The 22,317-nt window shown below is 44.9% G+C and overlaps 1 protein-coding gene across 4 annotated transcripts in view; it reads left to right on the top strand.

Annotated features, from left to right (window-relative positions):
* Nucleotides 1-22,317, top strand: part of LOC110488866 (mannosyl-oligosaccharide 1,2-alpha-mannosidase IC) — a 226,044-nt gene that overhangs the window by 95,096 nt on the left and 108,631 nt on the right. For all 4 annotated transcript variants that reach the window (XM_036947408.2, XM_090198519.1, XM_090198536.1 and 1 more), the window contains exon 2: nt 15,677-15,773. In XM_036947408.2, coding sequence (XP_036803303.1) covers nt 15,677-15,773 — 97 coding nt within the window. The remainder of the gene's footprint in view (nt 1-15,676; nt 15,774-22,317) is intronic.

Here is a 22,317-nt window from a genome sequence, read left to right on the forward strand (position 1 = left end):
CTTTCGTTCCAGTACTCTGCTGCCTGTGACTGGAACGAATTGCAAAAATCGCTGAAGTTGGAGACTTTTATCTCCCTCACCAACTTCAAACATCAGCTATCTGAGCAGCTAACCGATCGCTGCAGCTGTACATAGTCTATTGGTAAATAGCCCACCCATTTTCACCTACCTCATCCCCATACTGTTTTTATTTATTTATTTTTCTGCTCTTTTGCACACCAATATCTCTACCTGTACATGACCATCTGATCATTTATCACTCCAGTGTTAATCTGCAAAATTGTAATTATTCGCCTACCTCATGCCTTTTGCACACATTGTATATAGACTCCCCCTTTGTTTTCTACTGTGTTATTGACTTGTTAATTGTTTACTCCATGTGTAACTCTGTGTTGTCTGCTCATACTGCTATGCTTTATCTTGGCCAGGTCGCAGTTGCAAATGAGAACTTGTTCTCAACTAGCCTACCTGGTTAAATAAAGGTGAAATAAAAAAATAAAAATATTCGTCGCCAAACCCACTGGCTCCAGGTCATCTATAAGTCTTTGCCAGGTAAACCCCCGCCTTATCTCAGCTCACTGGTCACCATAGCAACACCCACCCGTAGAATGGGCTCCAGCAGGTATATTTCACTGGTCATCCCCAAGCCAACACTTCCTGTGGACGCCTTTCCTACCAGTTCTCTACTGCCAAAGACTGGAATGAATTGCAAAAATCACTGAAGCTGGAGTCTTATCTCTCACTCTAACTTTAAGCATCAGCTGTCAGAGCAGCTTACCGATCACTGTACCTGTACACAGCCAATCTGTAAATAGCACACCCAACTACCTCATCCCCATATTGTTATTTATCCTCTTGCTCTTTTGCACCCCAGTAACTCTACTTGCACATCATCATCTGCACATCTATCACTCCAGTGTTAATACAAATTGTAATTATTTTGCCTCTATGGCCTATTTATTGCCTTACTCTTCTACATTTACACACACTGTACATAGATGTTTCTATTGTGTTATTGACTGTACGTTTGTTTATGTGTAACTTTGTGTTGTTGTTTTTGTCGCACTGCTTTGCATTATCTTGGCCAGATCGCAGTTGTAAATGAGAACTTTTCCTGGTTAGATAAAGGTGAAATAAAATGCATTTAAAAAACACTCAAATGTTTTTTCCCCATCATGAGGTTGCTACAACCTAGCCTATTGAATGACAGTTTACAACGTAGGTGCACATAGGTCGAGATAAAAAATGTGAGGTGACAGTTGCAAACAAGAGTTTCTATGGACAAATGTAGGCATTTTTATCCCTGTTTCGTTTGCTTCTGTTTAAGAACAGTTTTTCAACAGAATCGGCGGAATGAATACACCCCTGATCACACGTAAACACAGTTCACTTTCATAGTATTCCTTCTCTCCTTTTCCCTTCATTTGTGGACTTCAATGCACAACACATCAGCTGTATGTGACCAGGTGAAAAATCCTTTCCAAGCCAAACCATGTCATAACCGCTATACACAGCCTACATCGTTGTCCCCATATTAGCTAAAGTAACGTCCTAGTCAACATAGCTAATAGAACTAATGTGTTAGTAAACCTGCTACAATCATGCAGTAACGTTACAGTGTACAGTCAGTCAGCAGTTACACTGGCAGGCACAGGTAGTAATAAATTAAGAAAAACAAAAGCTTACCTTGACTTGGAAGAGTTCCAGTGTTGTGTTGGAAAGTCATAGCCAGCTAGCTAACATAGCATCCCTCTGTTTGAGCAGGGTGTTTCAGTAGGCTAAACTAGCCAGCTGCATTTGCTAGCTAAGTAAGTAAAACTGAATGTGAAAAAAATCTCTCTCGCTTGCTTCTCCTTCATTTTTGTAGAAATTAATTTGTTGAAAACTGTTCAACAATTGTCTTTCTCTCTCTTTGAGTCAACTACTCACCACATTTTATGCACTGCAATGCTAGCTAGATACAGCTTGTGCTTTCAGTACTAGATTCATTCTCTGATCCTTTGATTGGGTAGACAACATGTCAGTTCATGCTGCAAGAGCTCTAACAGGTTGGAGGACATCCCCAGGAAGTTGTCTTAATAACTGTGTAAGTCTATGGAATGGGGTGAGAACCAAGAGCCTGCTAGGTTTTGTATTGAAGTCAATGTACCAAGATGAGAATGGAAGCTAGCTGTCCTCTGGCTAGCTTTTGAGGCTATTGTAGACCTTTGCAAAACAGTGTGTTTTAATCAATTATTTTGTGAAGTGAATACATTTAGTATACTTTAAAAAAAAATGTTTTAACATTTTTATTTTTCTAAAATTCACTGAGGAGGATGGTCCTCCCCTTCCTCCTTTGAGGAGCCTCCACTGGTAGCTGTGCTTTCTCTCACTCTGTCTGTCTGTCTGTCTGTGTCTGATCGATCGATCACTGGAGGGGGTATTGCCCTGTGTGTGTGTTCAGTATGTGTGATTGAGTGAGTGTGTGTGTGCTCAGTCTAACAATCTTAATGGTACTCTTTAGGCCCAGTGGGACAGTTCGGCTCCTGAGGGCCCCGTGGAGATAGAGGTTAACACGCCATCTGTGCTGGAACTCAGAGGAGGCCCCTGGCTTACTCCTCGTTCCGTTTTAATACAATCGCTCTCTTAGTAGAAGTATAATGTTTATATACATCATCTTGAATGCAATTTCCTTGTCACTCACAATGTGTTGTAGGGGTTTGGAGGAAGGGATTTTCCAGCTCTTGTTCCTTCAAAGTAAGTTATTAGAGAGAGAGAACCAGAGAGAGGGAGGAACAGATAGTGAGAGTGAGAGAGAGAGAGAGAGAGTGTGTGTGAGTGAGTGAGTGAGTGAGTGAGTGAGTGAGTGAGTGAGTGTGAGAGTGAATCCCATGGTAGAAATAGAGAACCAAACAGAGAATCAACATGATAATAAAAAAAAGAAAGATACACAGACAGACAGAGAGAGACAGATACTGCTGGAGCCAGGGTAGCTTGGCATTGGAGTCTTCAGAGATCAGAGTCCCTCTCATTGTGCACGGCCTTGTCAGGGTTTGAATACTGTCTGTTCAGCACTTGAGTGTGATTAAAGAAAGTGACTTCTAAATGGTTGGCTTGCACAATGAGCTGTGAAGGATTGCTGTCTTTGTGTGTGTGTGTTTGTGTGTGTGTGTGTGTGAAAAACACAATGAATCGCCACATTCCACACACTTTTGTTTATCTATTTCAAGCTTCTGATAATGCACGTGCACAGTTTTTCCCCCTTTCTCGCATTTTCCCTCCAAATGAGGATGAATGGCAAGAAGCCCGACGTAGAACATTGAAACATGTCAGAGTGGGGATTGACACGTCTGGGGATTTTTCTCATCTCCGTTTTTCTAAAACGTTTTAAATAATGCGGACATTCCCGCTGGGAGCAGTGGGTGTCCAAATGAGATGGGAACTGTACCGTTTTAACTGGGAGGAAGAGCGGGATGATGGTTTGATTGACAGCTTTGTGGGAGATGGAGAATTAAGACGTGGGATAGTATGATTGCCTGACTGACGCTGTCTTGTGTGTATCAGTGTGGAATAGGCTAGCACTTATTCCTTCCTTTATGCATCCCCTGAGAACCCACTTGTTACTTCTACTGCTACTACAATGTGTTCATCTCACGTACATCTCATGTATCTCATTCAATGACTTATTATCACATAGCAGGTATTATTGCAACATATGTGAAGTGGAAATGTAACTGACAACCTTGATGTCACCTCCGGCAACATGCTCCAACCGACTGAGCATTCTGCACCATGTGCACTTGGGACTGAATAGGCTCAAGCTCTCAGACCTTGGCCATTCACAGACCATTGCTTTTCATATCAGACAAGTCTACCCTGTTGCTGGGCAGAATGGTTTGAGGAAGGTGTGGAGTAGACAGGAGAGCAGTGCAGGTTGAGTTTACCATTCACTATAATGTTCACCTCAAGATATTGGGCTTAATAGTGTAGGCAAAACCCCTCTTGAAGCAATACACAAATGTAACTGCATGGAGGTGAGGTGAGAGCTATCTTAGCCTGCACGGTTGAAGTGGTTAACCCACTGTACCCTTATTCTCTTCCCTATGCAGTGCTGTTAAGTCTGCAATAGCAAGGGTGTTTACACGGGTGTACAGTACCTTCTGTTCTCTAAAAAACTCCTCTCCTCTCACTGACTTCTGGATGGCCTTTACTTCAGTTTTTCCCTCTTTAATCAGTCTATGCGTCGTCCCTAACTCCCGCCTTCCATCTTCTCTCTCTCAGTGTACAGCTTTCACGCTGACGAATACTGACGGGTGTACCATACTGTACGTTTTCCTTCCTTTCCTACAGTCTTACCCTCTGCCAACGAAGTAGTATCCTGCTCATTGATTTAGCCCTCCCTCCATCTCCACCGTTCCATACATGCTAACTCTCTGTAGGTGTGTCCTGAATGCCTGTCAAAAGTGTGTGCCCTCTTTCACTCTTTGCGATGCAGAGGGATTTATAATTTAATACCAGGCACTTTGAAGGGTCTCACATAACCAGGGAGGTATCGATTAAATATCATTGTGACGAGGACCCTCACTGTGCTGGCTAAGCGGGAGATCTGCCATAATTAGGCATCCGGAAAAGGCGACAAAGCGCTGCGCCTTGCCAGTCGAAGCCCGGGCTTTTCTCTCTCTACCTCTTCTGGGTGGCCGACTGTCCACGTCGGTCCCTGCCCAGCTGCCGATGCCATGTTTTCCATAGCGTGTTTGTTACGCAACAGCTCAGTGATCCAATCCACACTGGAAGCACCAATTTGGTTTCTAAAAACGTGATGCACTGCTTCTCCAATCAAAAATAAAAGCTTTTTTTAGGCGAAATAGGCTTGATACGGTTGTCCTAATCTCTTTTTATGTAATGGAAATGGATGTGAGTATTGTGAGTAAAGCATTAGGAATGAATACATTCGGATACATTATCCAAAATTGGATAATGTATGGATTACTATATATAGCAACATTCTATATTAGATACAGTAAAAAAAGACTGAAGTTTGCTGCTAAGCTACAGGGGTACACAGGGTTTGTTCAGAGCTACTGTTGTGTGTCCATTCTAACACAACAGACCTGGTCTATATTAATGACCACCAAGCTCTCAATCCTCTCCATATAGGACATGACCTTACAGGCTCTCTCAATACAAACGTTCAAGCTTGTTTTTCTGCTAGCATTTTTTTTTGTGCCGTGATGATTCATAATTCATAATAAGGATAAGGTATGAATCACCTTGGAGAGTGCACATATGCCCCACTTTTATCAATAATGTGTGAGGGTCCGTACCTTGACAGTTTTTGTTTGTGCAAATAGGTGATTAAGCAAATCGAGATCTTGGGAGTATAAGGTTCTATCCTTGATCTGTTCAATGTTCTCTACCGAAATTAACTCAGCAAAAAAAGAAACGTCCTCTCACTGTCAACTGCGTTTATTTTCAGCAAACTTAACCTCTTAGAGCTCTAGGGGCGCTATTTCATTTTTGGATAAAAAACGTTCCCGTTTTAAGCGCGATATTTTGTCACGAAAAGATGCTCGACTATGCACAGTTTTGGAAAGAAAACACTCTGAAGTTTCAGAATCTGCAAAGATTTTGTCTGTAAGTGCCCCAGAACTCATTCTACAGGCGAAACCAAGATGATGCATCACCCAGGAATTAGCAGAATTTCTGAAGCTCTGTTTTCCATTCTCTCCTTATATGGCTGTGATTGCGCAAGGAATGAGCCTACACTTTCTGTCGTTCGCCCAAGGTCTTAGCAGCATTGTGACGTATTTGTAGGCATATCATTGGAAGATTGGCCATAAGAGACTACATTTTCCAGAGGTCCGCCCGGTGTCCTTTGTCTAAATTTGTGCGTAATCTTCAGGTGCGGGCATTTTCTCCTGGGATTCAGGAGAGAAAGCATTTTTCCAAGAACGATGTATCAATGAAGAGATATGTGAAAAACACCTTGAGGATTGATTCTAAACAACGTTTGCCATGTTTTCAGTCGATATTATGGAGTTAATTTGGAAAAAAGTTTGCGTTTTGAGGACTGAATTTATGGATTTTTTTTGGTAGCCAAATGTGATGTATAAAACGGAGCTATTTCTAATACACAAGGAATCTTTTTGGAAAAACTGAGCATCTGCTATCTAACTGAGAGTATCCTCATTGAAAACATCAGAAGTTCTTCAAAGGTAAATGATTTTATTTGAAGGCTTTTATGTTTTTGTTAATGTTGCGTGCTGGATGCTAACGCTAATGCTAACGCTAAATGCTAACGCGAAATGCTAACTCTAGCTAGCTACTTTTACACAAATGATTGTTTTCCTATGGTTGAGAAGCATATTTTGAAAATCTGAGATGACAGTGTTGTTTACAAAAGGCTAAGCTTGAGAGATGGCATATTTATTTCATTTCATTTGCGATTTTCATAAATAGTTAACGTTGTGTTATGCTAATGAGCTTGCTGATAGATTTACACAATCCTGGATACAGGGGTTTTTTCATAGCTAAACGTGACGCAGAAAACGGAGCGATTTGTCCTAAACAAATAATCTTTCAGGAAAAACTGAACATTTGCTATCTGAGAGTCTCCTCATTGAAAACATCTGAAGTTCTTCAAAGGTAAATGATTTTTTTGAATGCTTTTCTGTTTTTTTGTGTAAATGTTGCCAGCTGAATGCTAATGCTAAATGCTACGTTAGCCATCAATACTGTTACACAAATGCTTGTTTTGCAATGGTTGAGAAGCATATTTTGAAAATCTGAGATGACAGTGTTGTTAACAAAAGGCTAAGCTTGAGAGCTAGCATATTTATTTCATTTCATTTGCGATTTTCATGAATAGTTAACGTTGCGTTATGGTAATGAGCTTGAGTCTGTATTCACGAACCCGGATCCGGGATGGGGAGATCAGAAAGGTTAACATGTGTACATATTTGTATGAACATAAAAAGATTCAACAACTGAGACATAACTGAACAGGTTCCACAGACGTGACTAACAGAAATTGAGTAATGTGTCCCTGATTAAAGGGGGGGGGGGGGGGGGGATCAAAGTCAAAAGTAACAGTCGGTATCTGGTGTGGCCACCAGCTGCATTAAGTAATGCAGTGCATCTCCTCCTCATGGACTGCACTAGATTTGCCAGTTCTTGCTGTGAGATGTTACCCCACTCTTCCACCAAGGCACCTGCAAGGTCCCGGACATTTCGTGGGGGAATGGCCCTAGCCCTCACTCTCCGATCCAACAGGTCCCAGACATGCTCAATGGGATTGAGATCTGGGCTTTTCTCTGGCCATGGCAGAACATTGACATTCCTGTCTTGCAGGAAATCACGCACAGAACGAGCAGTATGGCTGGTGGCATTGTCATGCTGGAGGGTCAGGATGAGCCTTCAGGAAAGGTACCACATGAGGGAGGAGGATGTCTTGCCTGTAACGCACAGTGTTGAGATTGCCTGCAATGACAACAAGCTCAGTCCGATGATGCTGTGACACACCGCCCTAGACCATGACGGACCCTCCACCTCCAAATCAATCCCGCTCCAGAGTACAGGCCTCGGTGTAACGCTCATTCCTTCGACGATAAATGCAAATCCGACCATCACCCCTGGTGAGACAAAACCGCGGCTCGTCAGTGAAGAGCACTATTTGCCAGTCCTGTCTGGTCCAGCGAAGGTGGGTTTGTGCCCATAGGCAACGTTGTTGCCAGTGATGTCTGCCTTACAACAGGCCTACATGCCCTCAGTCCAGCCTCTCTCAGCCTATTGCGTACAGTCTGAGCACTGATGGAGGGATTGTGCGTTCCTGGTGTAACTCGGGTAGTTGTTGTTGCCATCCTGTACCTGTGGGATGTTCGGATGTACCAATCCTGTGCAGGTGTTGTTACACATGGTCTGCCACTGCAAGGACGATCAGCTGTCCATCCTGTCTTCCTGTAACGCTGTCTTAGACGTCTCACAGTACAGACATTGCAATTTATTGCCCTGGCCACATCTGCAGTCCTCATGCCTCCTTGCAGCATGCCTAAGGCACGTTCACGCAGATGAGCAGGGACCCTGAGCATCTTTCTTTCTGGGTTTTTCCGAGTCAGTAGAAAGGTCTCTTTAGTGTCCTAAGTTTTCATAACTGTGACCTTAATTGTCTACCGTCTGTAAGCTATTAGTGTCTTAATAACCGTTCCAGAGTTGCATGTTCATTCATTGTTTATGGTTCATTGTACAAGCATTGGAAACAGTGTTTAAACCCTTTACAATGAAGATCTGTGAAGTTATTTTGATTTTTCGAATTATCTTCGAAAGTCAGGGTCCTGAAAAAGGTATGTTTCTTTTTTTGTTGAGTGTAGTACTCTAAATACCCCGATTCATATTGTTAAATCCAAAAGAATACACCATTCAAACCAATGAGGGTTCGGAACTTTAAAGCCAATTGTCTCAGAAACATCTTTTTGCAGATGGAACCTTACAAGCTCTCGAAATGTTGTCTCTGCAGCAAACTGTTGATTGGTGCATACTGGAACAAATTGAAGAGAAGGTGTATATGGTCTTTGGGACTGAGGCTGTCCTAATATGGACACCATATCATTTTTGCCTTAAGGACATTCGGTGCCAGTTCAATCTATTGCCTAGACTTAGTTCAGGAACAACCATATGGTTAAAGGTCCTGTTGTCACCTTCTCTATGTGTGCCTTGCTCTAGAAGCCCTAGTTCTTCCCAGCATGCCATGTTCTCTGTCCAGACCTGAGTAAAGACAGGCCAGTGTGTGTGCCCTGCTGAGAAACCGTGCTGGGCTGATAGGCTGAAGAGGACCAGCAGACAGTTATTAATGGCTGCCCCTTATTTTCACCTGCTCCTAGGGTAGTGGTTTACACACTAGGGGCTCATTGTATTTCCTGCTGGTCAATATTCTGCTCTTTTAACACTTTACAGAGGAGAGACCTTACTAGTTGTGACCTAGCGTAACGGTAGCCATTTTAGGCTACCCTCAGCCTCAAGTCTCACCCCTTTTTGTGTCAATCTTCAACACTCCTTGAGGCTGAGGGTGTCCTGAAATGGACCCCATACCAGGCTTAGCTTATCTACAGCTGCTGCTTATTTACAGCTGATTTTGATTGGAAAACCTAAAGTCTTTCAGCGCCTTTCGTCAAATGATCAGACAGTGAGTTTTCTCATTAATGGAAGGAAAACAAATGTCTTTGTAATGATTTTCTTTGCTCATCATGTTGTTGTATTTGCTACGAGGAAAACCGGTGATATTGCATCTTTCCCAGGAGATTTTGATAAAGCTGTTTGTTGGTAGCATATTCACTGAAGCGCTCTAAGCCATCTTGTTTTTCATGTCGAGTGTTGTCTTGCGAAAATCCTCGAGAGTCAGGTTGGAAAGCATTGACTTCCGACGTCAGGGAATGGAATTGGCAAATTGAATTCTGATAAATGTGTGATTCATTTTAATCACTGGCTGCTATTGAACTGCTTTCCCCAAGAACCAGCCAATGAATGAGCCAAAGAGCAGTTACGACTGACACTGTGTGTCTAGCGTATTTACCCCTGGCAACAGTTTGCCCCCATCCATTTGCTCTCCTAGAAAGGTTGTCTGGGTGGAAGCGTGCTAGGGCTATAGTGGGTGCTATCGATTGGTGTGGTCTCTGATTGTGTGTGTGATTAGGTGTGTGTGTGTATGTGTGTGTGTGTGCTGCTGATGATCATGGCATGTTAGTCCTGTGATCCTGGCGGTCTCTGACCCTGGTCATCTCACACCGCCTTACTAATCACAACATTGTCAGGGGATATAATTATACAGGCCTGTGTCCTCCTCCTCCCCACTGGTGTGGAGCCATCAATAATGATCTCTATGCATGTTGTATCTACAGTTTGTGTGGAGCATCACATCCAGCTGTCTGCTAGAGCCACTGGGGAAACAGTGGGGAGTAGCAGTTAGGGAAGAGGCTTTGATTGACATTTGAGTAAACAAGCAGAGAGCGCTCTAATCTGGCTGCGTTACATAGAATTATATTTACTACGAGGATTCGGCACCCAGCTACTTTTGAGAAATGATCTGAGTGAGCATGTTATCTATTGTTCCATGTATTTGACCATTTCTGTGTGGATTACTATGCCACTGGACCTGAATATTAAAACTGAAAACACAGCTTCTGGCAAGTTTGCATTATTCCCCGGGATATTTCGTGCTTTGGTTTCTCATTCTGTACAGGTTGCATTCTGCAATCACAACACACTCAGTTATTTTGTGCTTAAACTGCAGAGCTTCCCCAGTCCAGATGAAGTGAACACAGAGTTCAAACGTTTACCAAACCCCGGCATTTATGTCAAAGTCATGTTTTCCATTATACTTTCTATCCCTGGGGAGTGGAGCAAGACGAGCGTTTTATAAAAATAAGTATATTTCAACTGAAACCTGAATCCTTTGCTCTGAGGAAAATGATTTTGTCTGATATTGTAAACTAGGCTCGTCTTTCTGGCCCTGGCTGGAGTTATTGCCATGCAAACAAATTTGCACCATCAATATCCTTGATGCTAATCCCCAAATCATGTCTCAAGCTAGTTCCTTACTTTCACTGGATGCGGTCCTGCATAAATGATTTGTGTTAATATTGGCATATCTCAAGGCGAGAAAGCTTCTTTTGAAACGATGCCCACTCAAATTGGCTGGGACGACTATTCTGCAAAGGCTCAACAATGACAGTGAGTGTGCACCTGTGGTAACTGTTGCATCCCTGTGTGTGTGGATGGGTGAGCAAGCGTGTGTGTTTGTGAAAGTGTGTGTAAACCTGTATTCAGGCTACAAGGCAGGATGTTGTTGTTTCTGCCTGTTTCTACCGTTCACTCTGCTCTCGTGGTCACTGAAAACCCGGCCTTCACTGATGTAAGCCGAGCTGAGCTGCCATAACTCACTAGCCCAGGAAGCACCAGCTCGGCTCTCAACCTTTCTTGAACCTTGACCCCTTTTTTCATCAGTTGCTAGAGCTTTCAGATCTAAAGAATGTGTCTTCCCTCTCTGTTACAGAGGCTTCGGCTGTTATATGTGAGAACTCTCTCATAGACTAATGTGTACAGAATTTGAGCGAAATAAGCTTTTTGTGCACATGAAACATTTCTCAGATCTTTCATTTCAGCTCATGAAACATGGCGCCAACTCTTTACATGTTGCATTTATTTTTGTTCAGTATATTAAGTTGCATGTGTGTCTTGGCCTAAGATGAATGCTGCTCGCCTGCTCTCAATTAACCTCTGGAGACCACCACAGGCTCATGCAGTATTAATGATAGAACTCACATCATATTACTACTGCGCCTCTGGGGGGAAAAAAAATCCTGGTGTGTCAGTCAACCGCATCAAATTCTGACATGCTGGGGTGGTGTGGTGGTTAGCTAATTACCTCAGTGGGAGACTTACAGGAAGCAGGAATGATGCTTTTGTTTCAATATTTACAGTGCCTTGCGAAAGTATTCGGCCCCCTTGAACTTTGCGACCTTTTGCCACATTTCAGGCTTCAAACATAAAGATATAAAACTGTATTTTTTTGTGAAGAATCAACAACAAGTGGGACACAATCATGAAGTGGAACGACATTTATTGGATATTTCAAACTTTTTTAACAAATCAAAAACTGAAAAATTGGGCGTGCAAAATTATTCAGCCCCCTTAAGTTAATACTTTGTAGTGCCACCTTTTGCTGCGATTACAGCTGTAAGTCGCTTGGGGTATGTCTCTATCAGTTTTGCACATCGAGAGACTGACATTTTTTCCCATTCCTCCTTGCAAAACAGCACGAGCTCAGTGAGGTTGGATGGAGAGCATTTGTGAACAGCAGTTTTCAGTTCTTTCCACAGATTCTCGATTGGATTCAGGTCTGGACTTTGAATTGGCCATTCTAAAACCTGGATATGTTTATTATTGAACCATTCCATTGTAGATGTTGCTTTATGTTTTGGATCATTGTCTTGTTGGAAGACAAATCTCCGTCCCAGTCTCAGGTCTTTTGCAGACTCCATGAGGTTTTCTTCCAGAATGGTCCTGTAATTTGACTCCATCCATCTTCCCATCAATTTTAACCATCTTCCCTGTCCCTGCTGAAGAAAAGCAGGCCCAAACCATGATGCTGCCACCACCATGTTTGACAGTGGGGATGGTGTGTTCAGCTGTGTTGCTTTTACGCCAAACATAACATTTTGCATTGTTGCCAAAAAGTTCAATTTTGGTTTCATCTGACCAGAGCACCTTCTTCCACACGTTTGGTGTGTCTCCCAGGTGGCTTGTGGCAAACTTTAAACGACACTTTTTATGGATATCTTTAAGAAATGGCTTTCTTCTTGCCACTCTTCCATAAAGGCCAGATTTGTGCAATATACGACTGATTGTTGTCCTATGGACAGAGTCTCCCACCTCAGCTGTAGATCTCCGCAGTTCATCCAGAGTGATCATGGGCCTCTTGGCTGCATCTCTGATCAGTCTTCTCCTTGTATGAGCTGAAAGTTTAGAGGGACGGCCAGGTCTTGGTAGATTTGCAGTGGTCTGATACTCCTTCCATTTCAATATTATCGCTTGCACAGTGCTCCTTGGGATGTTTTAAAGCTTGGGAAATCTTTTTGTATCCAAATCCGGCTTTAAACTTCTTCACAACAGTATCTCGGACCTGCCTGGTGTGTTCCTTGTTCTTCATGATGCTCTCTGCGCTTTTAACGGACCTCTGAGACTATCACAGTGCAGGTGCATTTATACAGAGACTTGATTACACACAGGTGGATTGTATTTATCATCATTAGTCATTTAGGTCAACATTGGACCATTCAGAGATCCTCACTGAACTTCTGGAGAGAGTTTGCTGCACTGAAAGTAAAGGGGCTGAATAATTTTGCACGCCCAATTTTTCAGTTTTTGATTTGTTAAAAAAGTTTGAAATATCCAATAATTGTCGTTCCACTTCATGATTGTGTCCCACTTGTTGTTGATTCTTCACAAAAAAATACAGTTTTATATCTTTATGTTTGAAGCCTGAAATATGGCGAAAGGTCGCGAAGTTCAAGGGGGCCGAATACTTTTGCAAGGCACTGTACATGTATATCAGTGGGCTTAAGTTTGCTGAAAATAAACGCAGTTGACAGTGAGAGGACGTTTCTTTTTTTGCTGAGTTAATTTCGGTAGAGAACATTGAACAGATCAAGGATAGAACCTTATACTCCCAAGATCTCGATTTGCTTAATCACCTATTTGCACAAACAAAAACTGTCAAGGTACGGACCCTCACACATTATTGATAAAAGTGGGGCATATGTGCACTCTCCAAGGTGATTCATACCTTATCCTTATTATGAATTATGAATCATCACGGCACAAAAAAAAATGCTAGCAGAAAAACAAGCTTGAACGTTTGTATTGAGAGAGCCTGTAAGGTCATGTCCTATATGGAGAGGATTGAGAGCTTGGTGGTCATTAATATAGACCAGGTCTGTTGTGTTAGAATGGACACACAACAGTAGCTCTGAACAAACCCTGTGTACCCCTGTAGCTTAGCAGCAAACTTCAGTCTTTTTTTACTGTATCTAATATAGAATGTTGCTATATATAGTAATCCATACATTATCCAATTTTGGATAATGTATCCGAATGTATTCATTCCTAATGCTTTACTCACAATACTCACATCCATTTCCATTACATAAAAAGAGATTAGGACAACCGTATCAAGCCTATTTCGCCTAAAAAAAGCTTTTATTTTTGATTGGAGAAGCAGTGCATCACGTTGGAAATGTATCAACGGCATTGAACGTCATTTTTAGAAACCAAATTGGTGCTTCCAGTGTGGATTGGATCACTGAGCTGTTGCGTAACAAACACGCTATGGAAAACATGGCATCGGCAGCTGGGCAGGGACCGACGTGGACAGTCGGCCACCCAGAAGAGGTAGAGAGAGAAAAGCCCGGGCTTCGACTGGCAAGGCGCAGCGCTTTGTCGCCTTTTCCGGATGCCTAATTATGGCAGATCTCCCGCTTAGCCAGCACAGTGAGGGTCCTCGTCACAATGATATTTAATCGATACCTCCCTGGTTATGTGAGACCCTTCAAAGTGCCTGGTATTAAATTATAAATCCCTCTGCATCGCAAAGAGTGAAAGAGGGCACACACTTTTGACAGGCATTCAGGACACACCTACAGAGAGTTAGCATGTATGGAACGGTGGAGATGGAGGGAGGGCTAAATCAATGAGCAGGATACTACTTCGTTGGCAGAGGGTAAGACTGTAGGAAAGGAAGGAAAACGTACAGTATGGTACACCCGTCAGTATTCGTCAGCGTGAAAGCTGTACACAGAGAGAGAAGATGGAAGGCGGGAGTTAGGGACGACGCATAGACTGATTAAAGAGGGAAAAACTGAAGTAAAGGCCATCCAGAAGTCAGTGAGAGGAGAGGAGTTTTTTAGAGAACAGAAGGTACTGTACACCCGTGTAAACACCCTTGCTATTGCAGACTTAACAGCACTGCATAGGGAAGAGAATAAGGGTACAGTGGGTTAACCACTTCAACCGTGCAGGCTAAGATAGCTCTCACCTCACCTCCATGCAGTTACATTTGTGTATTGCTTCAAGAGGGGTATCTAATATAGAATGTTGCTATATATAGTAATCCATACATTATCCAATTTTGGATAATGTATCCGAATGTATTCATTCCTAATGCTCCTAATAAGACTATGCATAGTCGAGCATCTTTTCGTGACAAAATATCGAGCTTAAAACGGGAACGTTTTTTATCCAAAAATGAAATAGCGCCCCTAGAGATCTAACAGGTTAAGTGTTCCTTTTTGTTTTTATGATTGATTAATATTCAGAAGATCATATGCTACTAATATTCTTATCCTCGTTGATAGTACACTGTATTTCACTGCAAGAAAAAAAGAAGCTACAACAGACTTCCAGGTGATTTGTACTTGGAGGTCTGCAATCATAGTTGCCAGAAAGTCCAGGAAAGTTACAAGTTCAGCCACAGCCACACAGAGCACAAACTTGCATAGCTTTTACTCAACATCAAAACAAAATGTACGTATTAACAAATAAATTCTCTATGTTCATCGGCTCCTTGAGAGAAAACAGGAACGTTGCCTGAAACATTGCCTCGGCTGCTGTCAGTGTCTGCCCAGTCATGAATGTATGCATTCGTTTGATGAACGTCAACTAACTTCCCCTTCAGATTCTACCGAGCTAATTATAAACGTGTCGCTCGAGGCAGCAATGGATCGATCAAGCATGGGCTCTTCCAGCCATAATGATTCAATTGGGCTCCAGAGTGGTGCAGCGGTCTAAGGCACTGCATCTCAGTGCAAGAGGTGTCACTACAGTCCCTGGTTTGAATCCAGGCTGAATCACATCCGGCTGTGATTGGGAGTCCCATAGGGCGGCACACAATTGGCCCCGCGTCGTCGGTTTGGCCAGGGTAGGCCGTCATTGTAAATAAGAATTTGTTTTTAACTGACTTGCCAAGTTAAATAAATAAATAAAATATTTTTTGTGTGTGAGTGTGATAATTGCATGCCTGTGTTAAATCCACAGCAAATCAATAATCCATAATTGACGTTGCTGCAGGCCACCATTCCCGTTTAATTAAGGCCATCAGTTTAGTGACTGACCTGTTTTCTTAACCCCGTCACCTGTTTTTGTGTTTCAGATGATGAAGTTTGCCTGGGACAACTACAAGAGCTTTGCCTGGGGCAAGAATGAGCTACGGCCCCTGACCAGGAATGGCCACATTGGGAACATGTTTGGTGAGTGGTGTTTTGTGGCCCCAGGCTAAAAAGCCCCATATGCCCGCAATGAGCTGCTCGTGAAGGTCTTACGGTCTTTATCAAAAACAGTCAAATGGTCTGCCGTCATGGACACACTATTGTCTGTGGGTCTTAGTCGACCTCGAGGTCAAAGAGTTTTCATTAATGCTAATCGCTCATAGAAGAGGATGTTCTCATTGTGGAAGGTATTTTTCACTCGTCTACATTTTAGAGACGTGCAGGTTGAGGATCCCCTGGCTACCATTATTTAATCATCTTTGTGTTGCATATGGTTTTACTGTAGGTGGAAAAGGCCTTCCATAGGCTTCCTGACTACCAGTGCATGTTATGTGCATTCCCCACTTGTCGGTGTGTATGAACCCACCTGTCAGAATGGTTCTTTCCAGGTGCATCAGACTGTGATCTGTCCCAGCAGCCTTTATACCACCTTGTCATTGTGTGGGCATTAATCGGACATGGTACCAGAAGGTTCCTCAGGTCCCTAATGACACGTGTACACACACACGTGTCTGAGCGACAGGATATCCTGTGATAAAGCTCTTAATAAAAGTGTGATCAGCTTTTAATGAGGATTGGGTTGGCGGGCCTTTGTCTGTCTGACACGACTGAGTTCATCCACATCCTGTCTACTTGGATTGTGGAGTATTGAGGCCATTATGTGAGACAATGCTAACCTTTCTCTCCGAGGTTTGATGGCATCTCTTCTTTCTCTCTCATCGTGTCGTAGTAATACAATAATGTGTCTTCCAAATGGAACATGCATGTAAATGTGACTGTACTGTAGTATTCATGTAAATGTCATGCATTATGCAAATAGGGTGATAACTCTGCCTTCTCTCCCCATGTGTTGGAATTAAGACCGACAAAAGGGACCTTATCCAACCCTTTGCATGATATCCGGTTGTATTTCATAGCCCTACAGATGTAGGATTTAAATTGATCAACCTGCAGGACATTTAAAACTTGTTTATTTAAGGTTTTAAAAGGCTTCTAAAGTTAGTCATTTCCATTTTGAAAGTTCAAACTTGATTTTCCCTTACGAAAAATGTATCAACCCCTGCTAAAATGTCAATTCATCACAATCCACATAATAATTCTGTGACGTAGAAGTCTGTCACTGGCCGCGGGCAGCATTTGGTTCTGTAACGCACGCACACATTCATCACTCCTCCCTGCTCCATTATCAGATAAGTTAACTTGTGTGTCGACCCACATTGTTAACTTCTCTGTCTTAGTACATACATTTCACACTTATGTCAATGTTCATATTTAATACAAGCAATATGTATTTTACCTATCGATGTTATGGATGAGCGCGTTGTGTGTTTGTTCTGTTCCTCTCTATCTCTGTAGCTTCCGGGTATGCTGGATAAGGACCCAAGCTAAGGGAATTGGGGCTGATTTTGTAGTGCCTGTCCCAAATGGCTCATTAATGTAAACATGCATATTGAAAGACACTGTCAGTAGTGATGTCATTTTGTAACTGTTATGTTGCATAAACATGTTGCAATGTATATACTTTAGTATGTTTAATTAATGGAAAATGTAGGTTTGACTAGGTAATTGCTTAATTAATTAGTGTTAATTGTTCTGAGGGGAGGGGCTAGCCCTACAAAAGTAGCCTCTCTTTCAGTTCATGGAGAGGCCATTTTGGATTGAGCTGTGAATGGGGCAGCATTGTTTTTTAGCTGTCCCATAAGGTATTTGTTTGGTGGCAGTACTGTTGTTTTGTTTTTGTTCCGGAATCACTTTGTAAATAAACACCCTGAAGCACAGAAGAACTTTTGCGGTTCCGCCATCTTTTTTATTTTGATAGAGGTTAGGTTTTCCAGTATAGCCTTCTCTACGTGACAAATTCACATTTCCTTTTGCTGCAGGATTATTTTCCTCCAGTAGCAAATTGAGAAAAATGTTACATCTGTAAGTAACCATCTGTGTATGGGTTATCATTATGATCATTCTGGTAAAGAACCTTTATGGTAGCTGCCTGAAAGGTCCTTTAAAGAAATATCTGTACAAAGATGTGTATGAAGGCGAAGTCAGGTGCAGGAGAGCAGAGTATGATAAATAAAGTGCACTATATTATAGTTCCAAACCTGGAGCACAACAAAACAAACGCGCTCAAAAAACAGAACAATAAAGTAAAACGCTAAACGAGCATCACAAGACATGAAAACAATTACACACAAAACATGATGGGAAACAGAGGGTTAAATACAAGTAGATTGCTTGGGGAAATGAAAAACAGGTGTGTATGAAGACAAGACACATGGAGTTATGAAAAAAGGAGCGGCGATGGCGAGAAAGCCAATGACGTCGATCGCCGAACGCCGCCCGAACAAGGAGAAGAGCCAACTTCAGCGGAGGTCGTGACAGTACCCCCCCCTTGACACGCGGCCCCAGCAGCGACGGTGACACTCCCGCAGTAGTTCAGGATCCAAAATATCTGCAACCGGAACCCAGCACCTCTCCTCCGGTCCGTACCTCTCCCACTCCACGAGGTACTGACGCCTCGAATCCAGGATGGAACGAACGATGTACGCCGGGGCCCCCTCGATGTCCAAAGGGGGCTGAGGGACCTCCCGCACCTCAGATTCCTGGAGCGGACCAGCCACCACCGGCCTGAGGAGAGACACATGGAACGAGGGGTTAATACGATAATAAGAGGGAAGTTGTAATCTGTAACATACCTCGTTCACTCTCCTCAGGACTTTAAATGGCCCCACAAACCGTGGACCCAGCTTCCGGCAGGGCAGGTGGAGGGGCAGGTTACGGGTCGAGAGCCAGACCCGGTCCCCCGGTGCGAACACAGGGATCTCACTGCGGTGACGGTCCGCGCTGGTGTCTAACGACACGCCGCTCGCTGGAGATGGACACGAGCGGCCTCCCATGTCTCCTCCGCGCGCCTAAACCAGTCATCCACCACAGGAGTATCGGTCTGACCCTGATGCCATGGTGCCAGAACCGGCTGGTACCCCAATACACACTGAAAGGGGGAGAGGTTAGTGGAAGAGTGGCGAAGCGAGTTCTGTGCCATCTCGGCCCAGGGCATGAATGCTGCCCACTCCCCCGTCCTGTCCTGGCAATAGGACCTCAGGGTGAAAACCTGAGGTAAGGCTGTTCGAGACCCACAGATGTTCCATGAACGCCCTCCATACTCTCGACGGGAACTGGGAACCCCGATCCGACGCTATATCCTCAGGCACCCCGTAGTGCCGGAAGACGTGTAAACAGGGCCTCAGCAGTCTGTAGGGCCGTAGGGAGACGAGGCAGAGGGAGGAGACGACAGGACCAGGATTGTGGTATTTCCCTGTGAAAGAGGAAGATCTGTTAAGAAATCCACTGACAGATGTGACCAAGGTCGTTGTGGAACGGGTAAGGGATGTAACTTACCTCTGGGCAGGTGTCTCGGAGCCTTACACTGGGCACACACCGAGTAGGAGGAAATGTACACCCTCACGTCCTTTGCCAAAGTGGGCCACTAGTACTTCCCAGTCAGACAGCGCACCGTCTGACCAATCCCCGGATGACCAGAGGAGGGAGACGGGTGGGCCCAAGAGATCAACTGGTCACGGACAGCAGACAGAATGTACTTACGCCCAATGGGACACTGGAGGGGTACGTATCTCCTGCTCAATGTCCGCATCCAGATCCCACACGACCGGCGCTACCAGGCGGGAGGCCGGGAGTATGGGAGTCTGATCCATGGGCCGCTTCTCTGTGTCATACAGTCTGGACAGTGCGTCTGCCTTCTTATTCTGGGAACCTGGTCTGTAGGACAAGGTAAACACAAAACGGGTAAAGAACATGGCCCACCTTGCCTGACGAGGATTCAGTCTCCTCACTGCCCGGATGTACTCCAGGTTGCGGTGGTCAGTCCAGATGAGGAAAGGGTGTTTAGCCCCCTCAAGCCAATGTCTCCATGCTTTCACCGCTTTAACCACAGCCAACAACTCCCGGTCTCCCACATCATAGTTAAGCTCAGCTGGACTGAGCTTCTTCGAGAAGAAAGCACAGGGGCGGAGTTTCGGTGGCGTGCCCGAGCGCTGTGAGACCACAGCTCCTTTCCCAGCCTTGGACTCGTCCACCTCCACTATGAACGCCAAAGAGGGATCCGGATGGGCCAACACGGGAGCCGAGGTAAACAGAGCTCTTAGCTGCCCAAAGGCCCTGTCCGCCTCAGCCGACCACTGCAGCCTTACAGGACCCCCCTTCAGCAATGAGGTAATGGGCGCAGCAACCTGGCCAAAACCCCAGATAAATCTCCGGTAGTAATGGGCAAAGCCTAAAAATTGCTGCACCTCCTTTGCCGTGGTGGGAGTCGGCCAATTACATACGACTGAAATGCGGTGACTCTCCATCTCCACCCCTGATGTAGAAATGCGATACCCTAGGAAGGAGATGGCCTGCTGAAATAACAGGAATTTCTCAGCCTTGACAAACAGGTCATGCTCCAACAGTCGTCCAAGTACCTTGCGCACCAAAGACGCATGCTTGGCGCGTGTAGCAGAGTAAATCAGAATGTCATCGAAATACACCGCTTCACCCTGCCCGTGCAGGTCCCTGAAAATCTTGTCTACAAAGGATTGGAAAACTGATGGAGCATTCTTCAATCCGTATGGCATGACAAGGTACTCATAATGCCCTGTGGTAGTACTGAACGCTGTCTTCAACTCGTCTCCCTCCCGGATACGCACCAGGTTATACGCACTCCTGAGATCCAGTTTCGTGAAGAAGCGCACCCCATGCATTGACTCAATCGCCGTAGCAATAAGAGGTAGCGGCTAACTGTACCCCACGGTGATTAGATTGAAACCTCAATAGTCAAGGCACGGGCGTAAACCTCCATCCTTCTTCATAAAAAAAGAAACTTGAGTGGAGGGCCAAATGTACCCCTGACGCAGGGATTCAGAGACAAATGAATCCATAGCCACCGTCTCTGCTTGCGACAGGGGATACACGTGACTCCTGGGAAGCGCAGCGTCTGCCAGGAGATTTATCGCACAATCCCCCCCCCCCGTCGATGAGGTGGTAATTGAGTCGCCTTCTTTTTACAGAAGGCGAGAGCCAAATCGGCATATTCTGGGGGGATGTACACGGTGGAGACCTGATCTGGACTTTCCACCGTAGTAGCACCAACGGAAACCCCTACACACCTCCCTGAGCACTCTCGCGACCACCCCGTGATAGCCCTCTGTTGCCAGGAAATAGTGGGGTTATGCAGAGCCAACTAGGGAAGGCCTAGTACCACAGGAAATGCAGGTCAGTCAGTGAGAAAGAGACTGATTCTCTCCTCATGATTCCCCTGCATAATCATGGCCAAGGAGATGGTGGCCTCCCTGATTAGCCCGGACCCTAATGGTCGACTATCTAGAGCGTGTACCTGGAAGGGTCTAACTATAGGAAAAATGGGGATCCCTAACCTAATGGCTAATGCTCTGTCGATAAAATTCCCAGCTGTTCCTGAATCGACGAGTGCCTTATGCTGGGAATGTGAGGAAAACTCAGGGAAACAAACGGGCACAAACAGTTGATCAACAGAGGACTCTGGATGAGTGTGGTGCAAACTCACCTGGGGTGCTGCCAGAGTGCCCTGCCTGTTGCCTCGACTCCCAGAGGAACCAACATGGCAACCGACCGACAGTGTGTCCTCTGCGGCCACAGATGGCGCACGTGATGGCTCCTCCTCCCGTCTCCCTATGCGCCGCACCTCCTAACTCCATGGGCACCGGAGCGGGGTTGCTGGATGATGGAACCAACAGAGCCCCCTCTGAACATCCGTGGGTGACCAGCAGGTTATCCAACCGGATGGACAAATCCACCAGTTGGTCAAAGGTAATGGTGGCCTCCCTGCAGGCCAGCTCACGTCAGACGTCCTCTCAGACGTCCACGTCAGGCTGCATCTATAGTGGTCGATAAGGGCTCTGTCGTTCCAGCCTGCTCCGGCGGCCAAGGTTCGGAATTCAAGGGCGAAGTCCTGGGCGCTCCTCGTCCCCTGCCTCAAATGAAAGAGCCTCTCCCCCGTGAAATCCTCGAAGTGGTCTGGAGCCGTGTCTCCTTCTCTCCAAACGGCGTTTGCCCACTCCAGCGCTCTTCCTGTGAGGCAGGAGACGAGAGCGGCCACTCTCTCCCCTCCCGAGGGAGCTGGGTGCACATTGGCCAGGTAGAGGTCCAGTTGTAACAAGAATCCCTGACACTGTGCTGCCGTACCATCATACTCCCTGGGAAGGGAAAGACGCATTCCCCCGGAATTCTCTCCAGATGGAACGGGTGGAGACAACCCCGGTTGTGCTGGTCGAGGCACTGGAGACCTCCTGTCTCTCCCAGCGGTCCAGGGTCTGGACAACGCGATCCATCATGGCACCAAGATGATGTAGCATGGCTGAATGTTCCTGGACGCGCTGCTCAACCCATCTAACCGGGGTACCTGATCCTGCTGACCCCCATTCAATGGGTGTGTAATTCTGTCAAGATGTGTATGAAGGCGAAGTCAGGTGCAGGAGAGCAGAGTATGATAAATAAA

Source organism: Oncorhynchus mykiss, chromosome 2, assembly GCF_057628025.1.
Source record: "Oncorhynchus mykiss isolate SJ-2025 chromosome 2, ASM5762802v1, whole genome shotgun sequence".
NCBI lineage: Eukaryota > Metazoa > Chordata > Actinopteri > Salmoniformes > Salmonidae > Oncorhynchus > Oncorhynchus mykiss.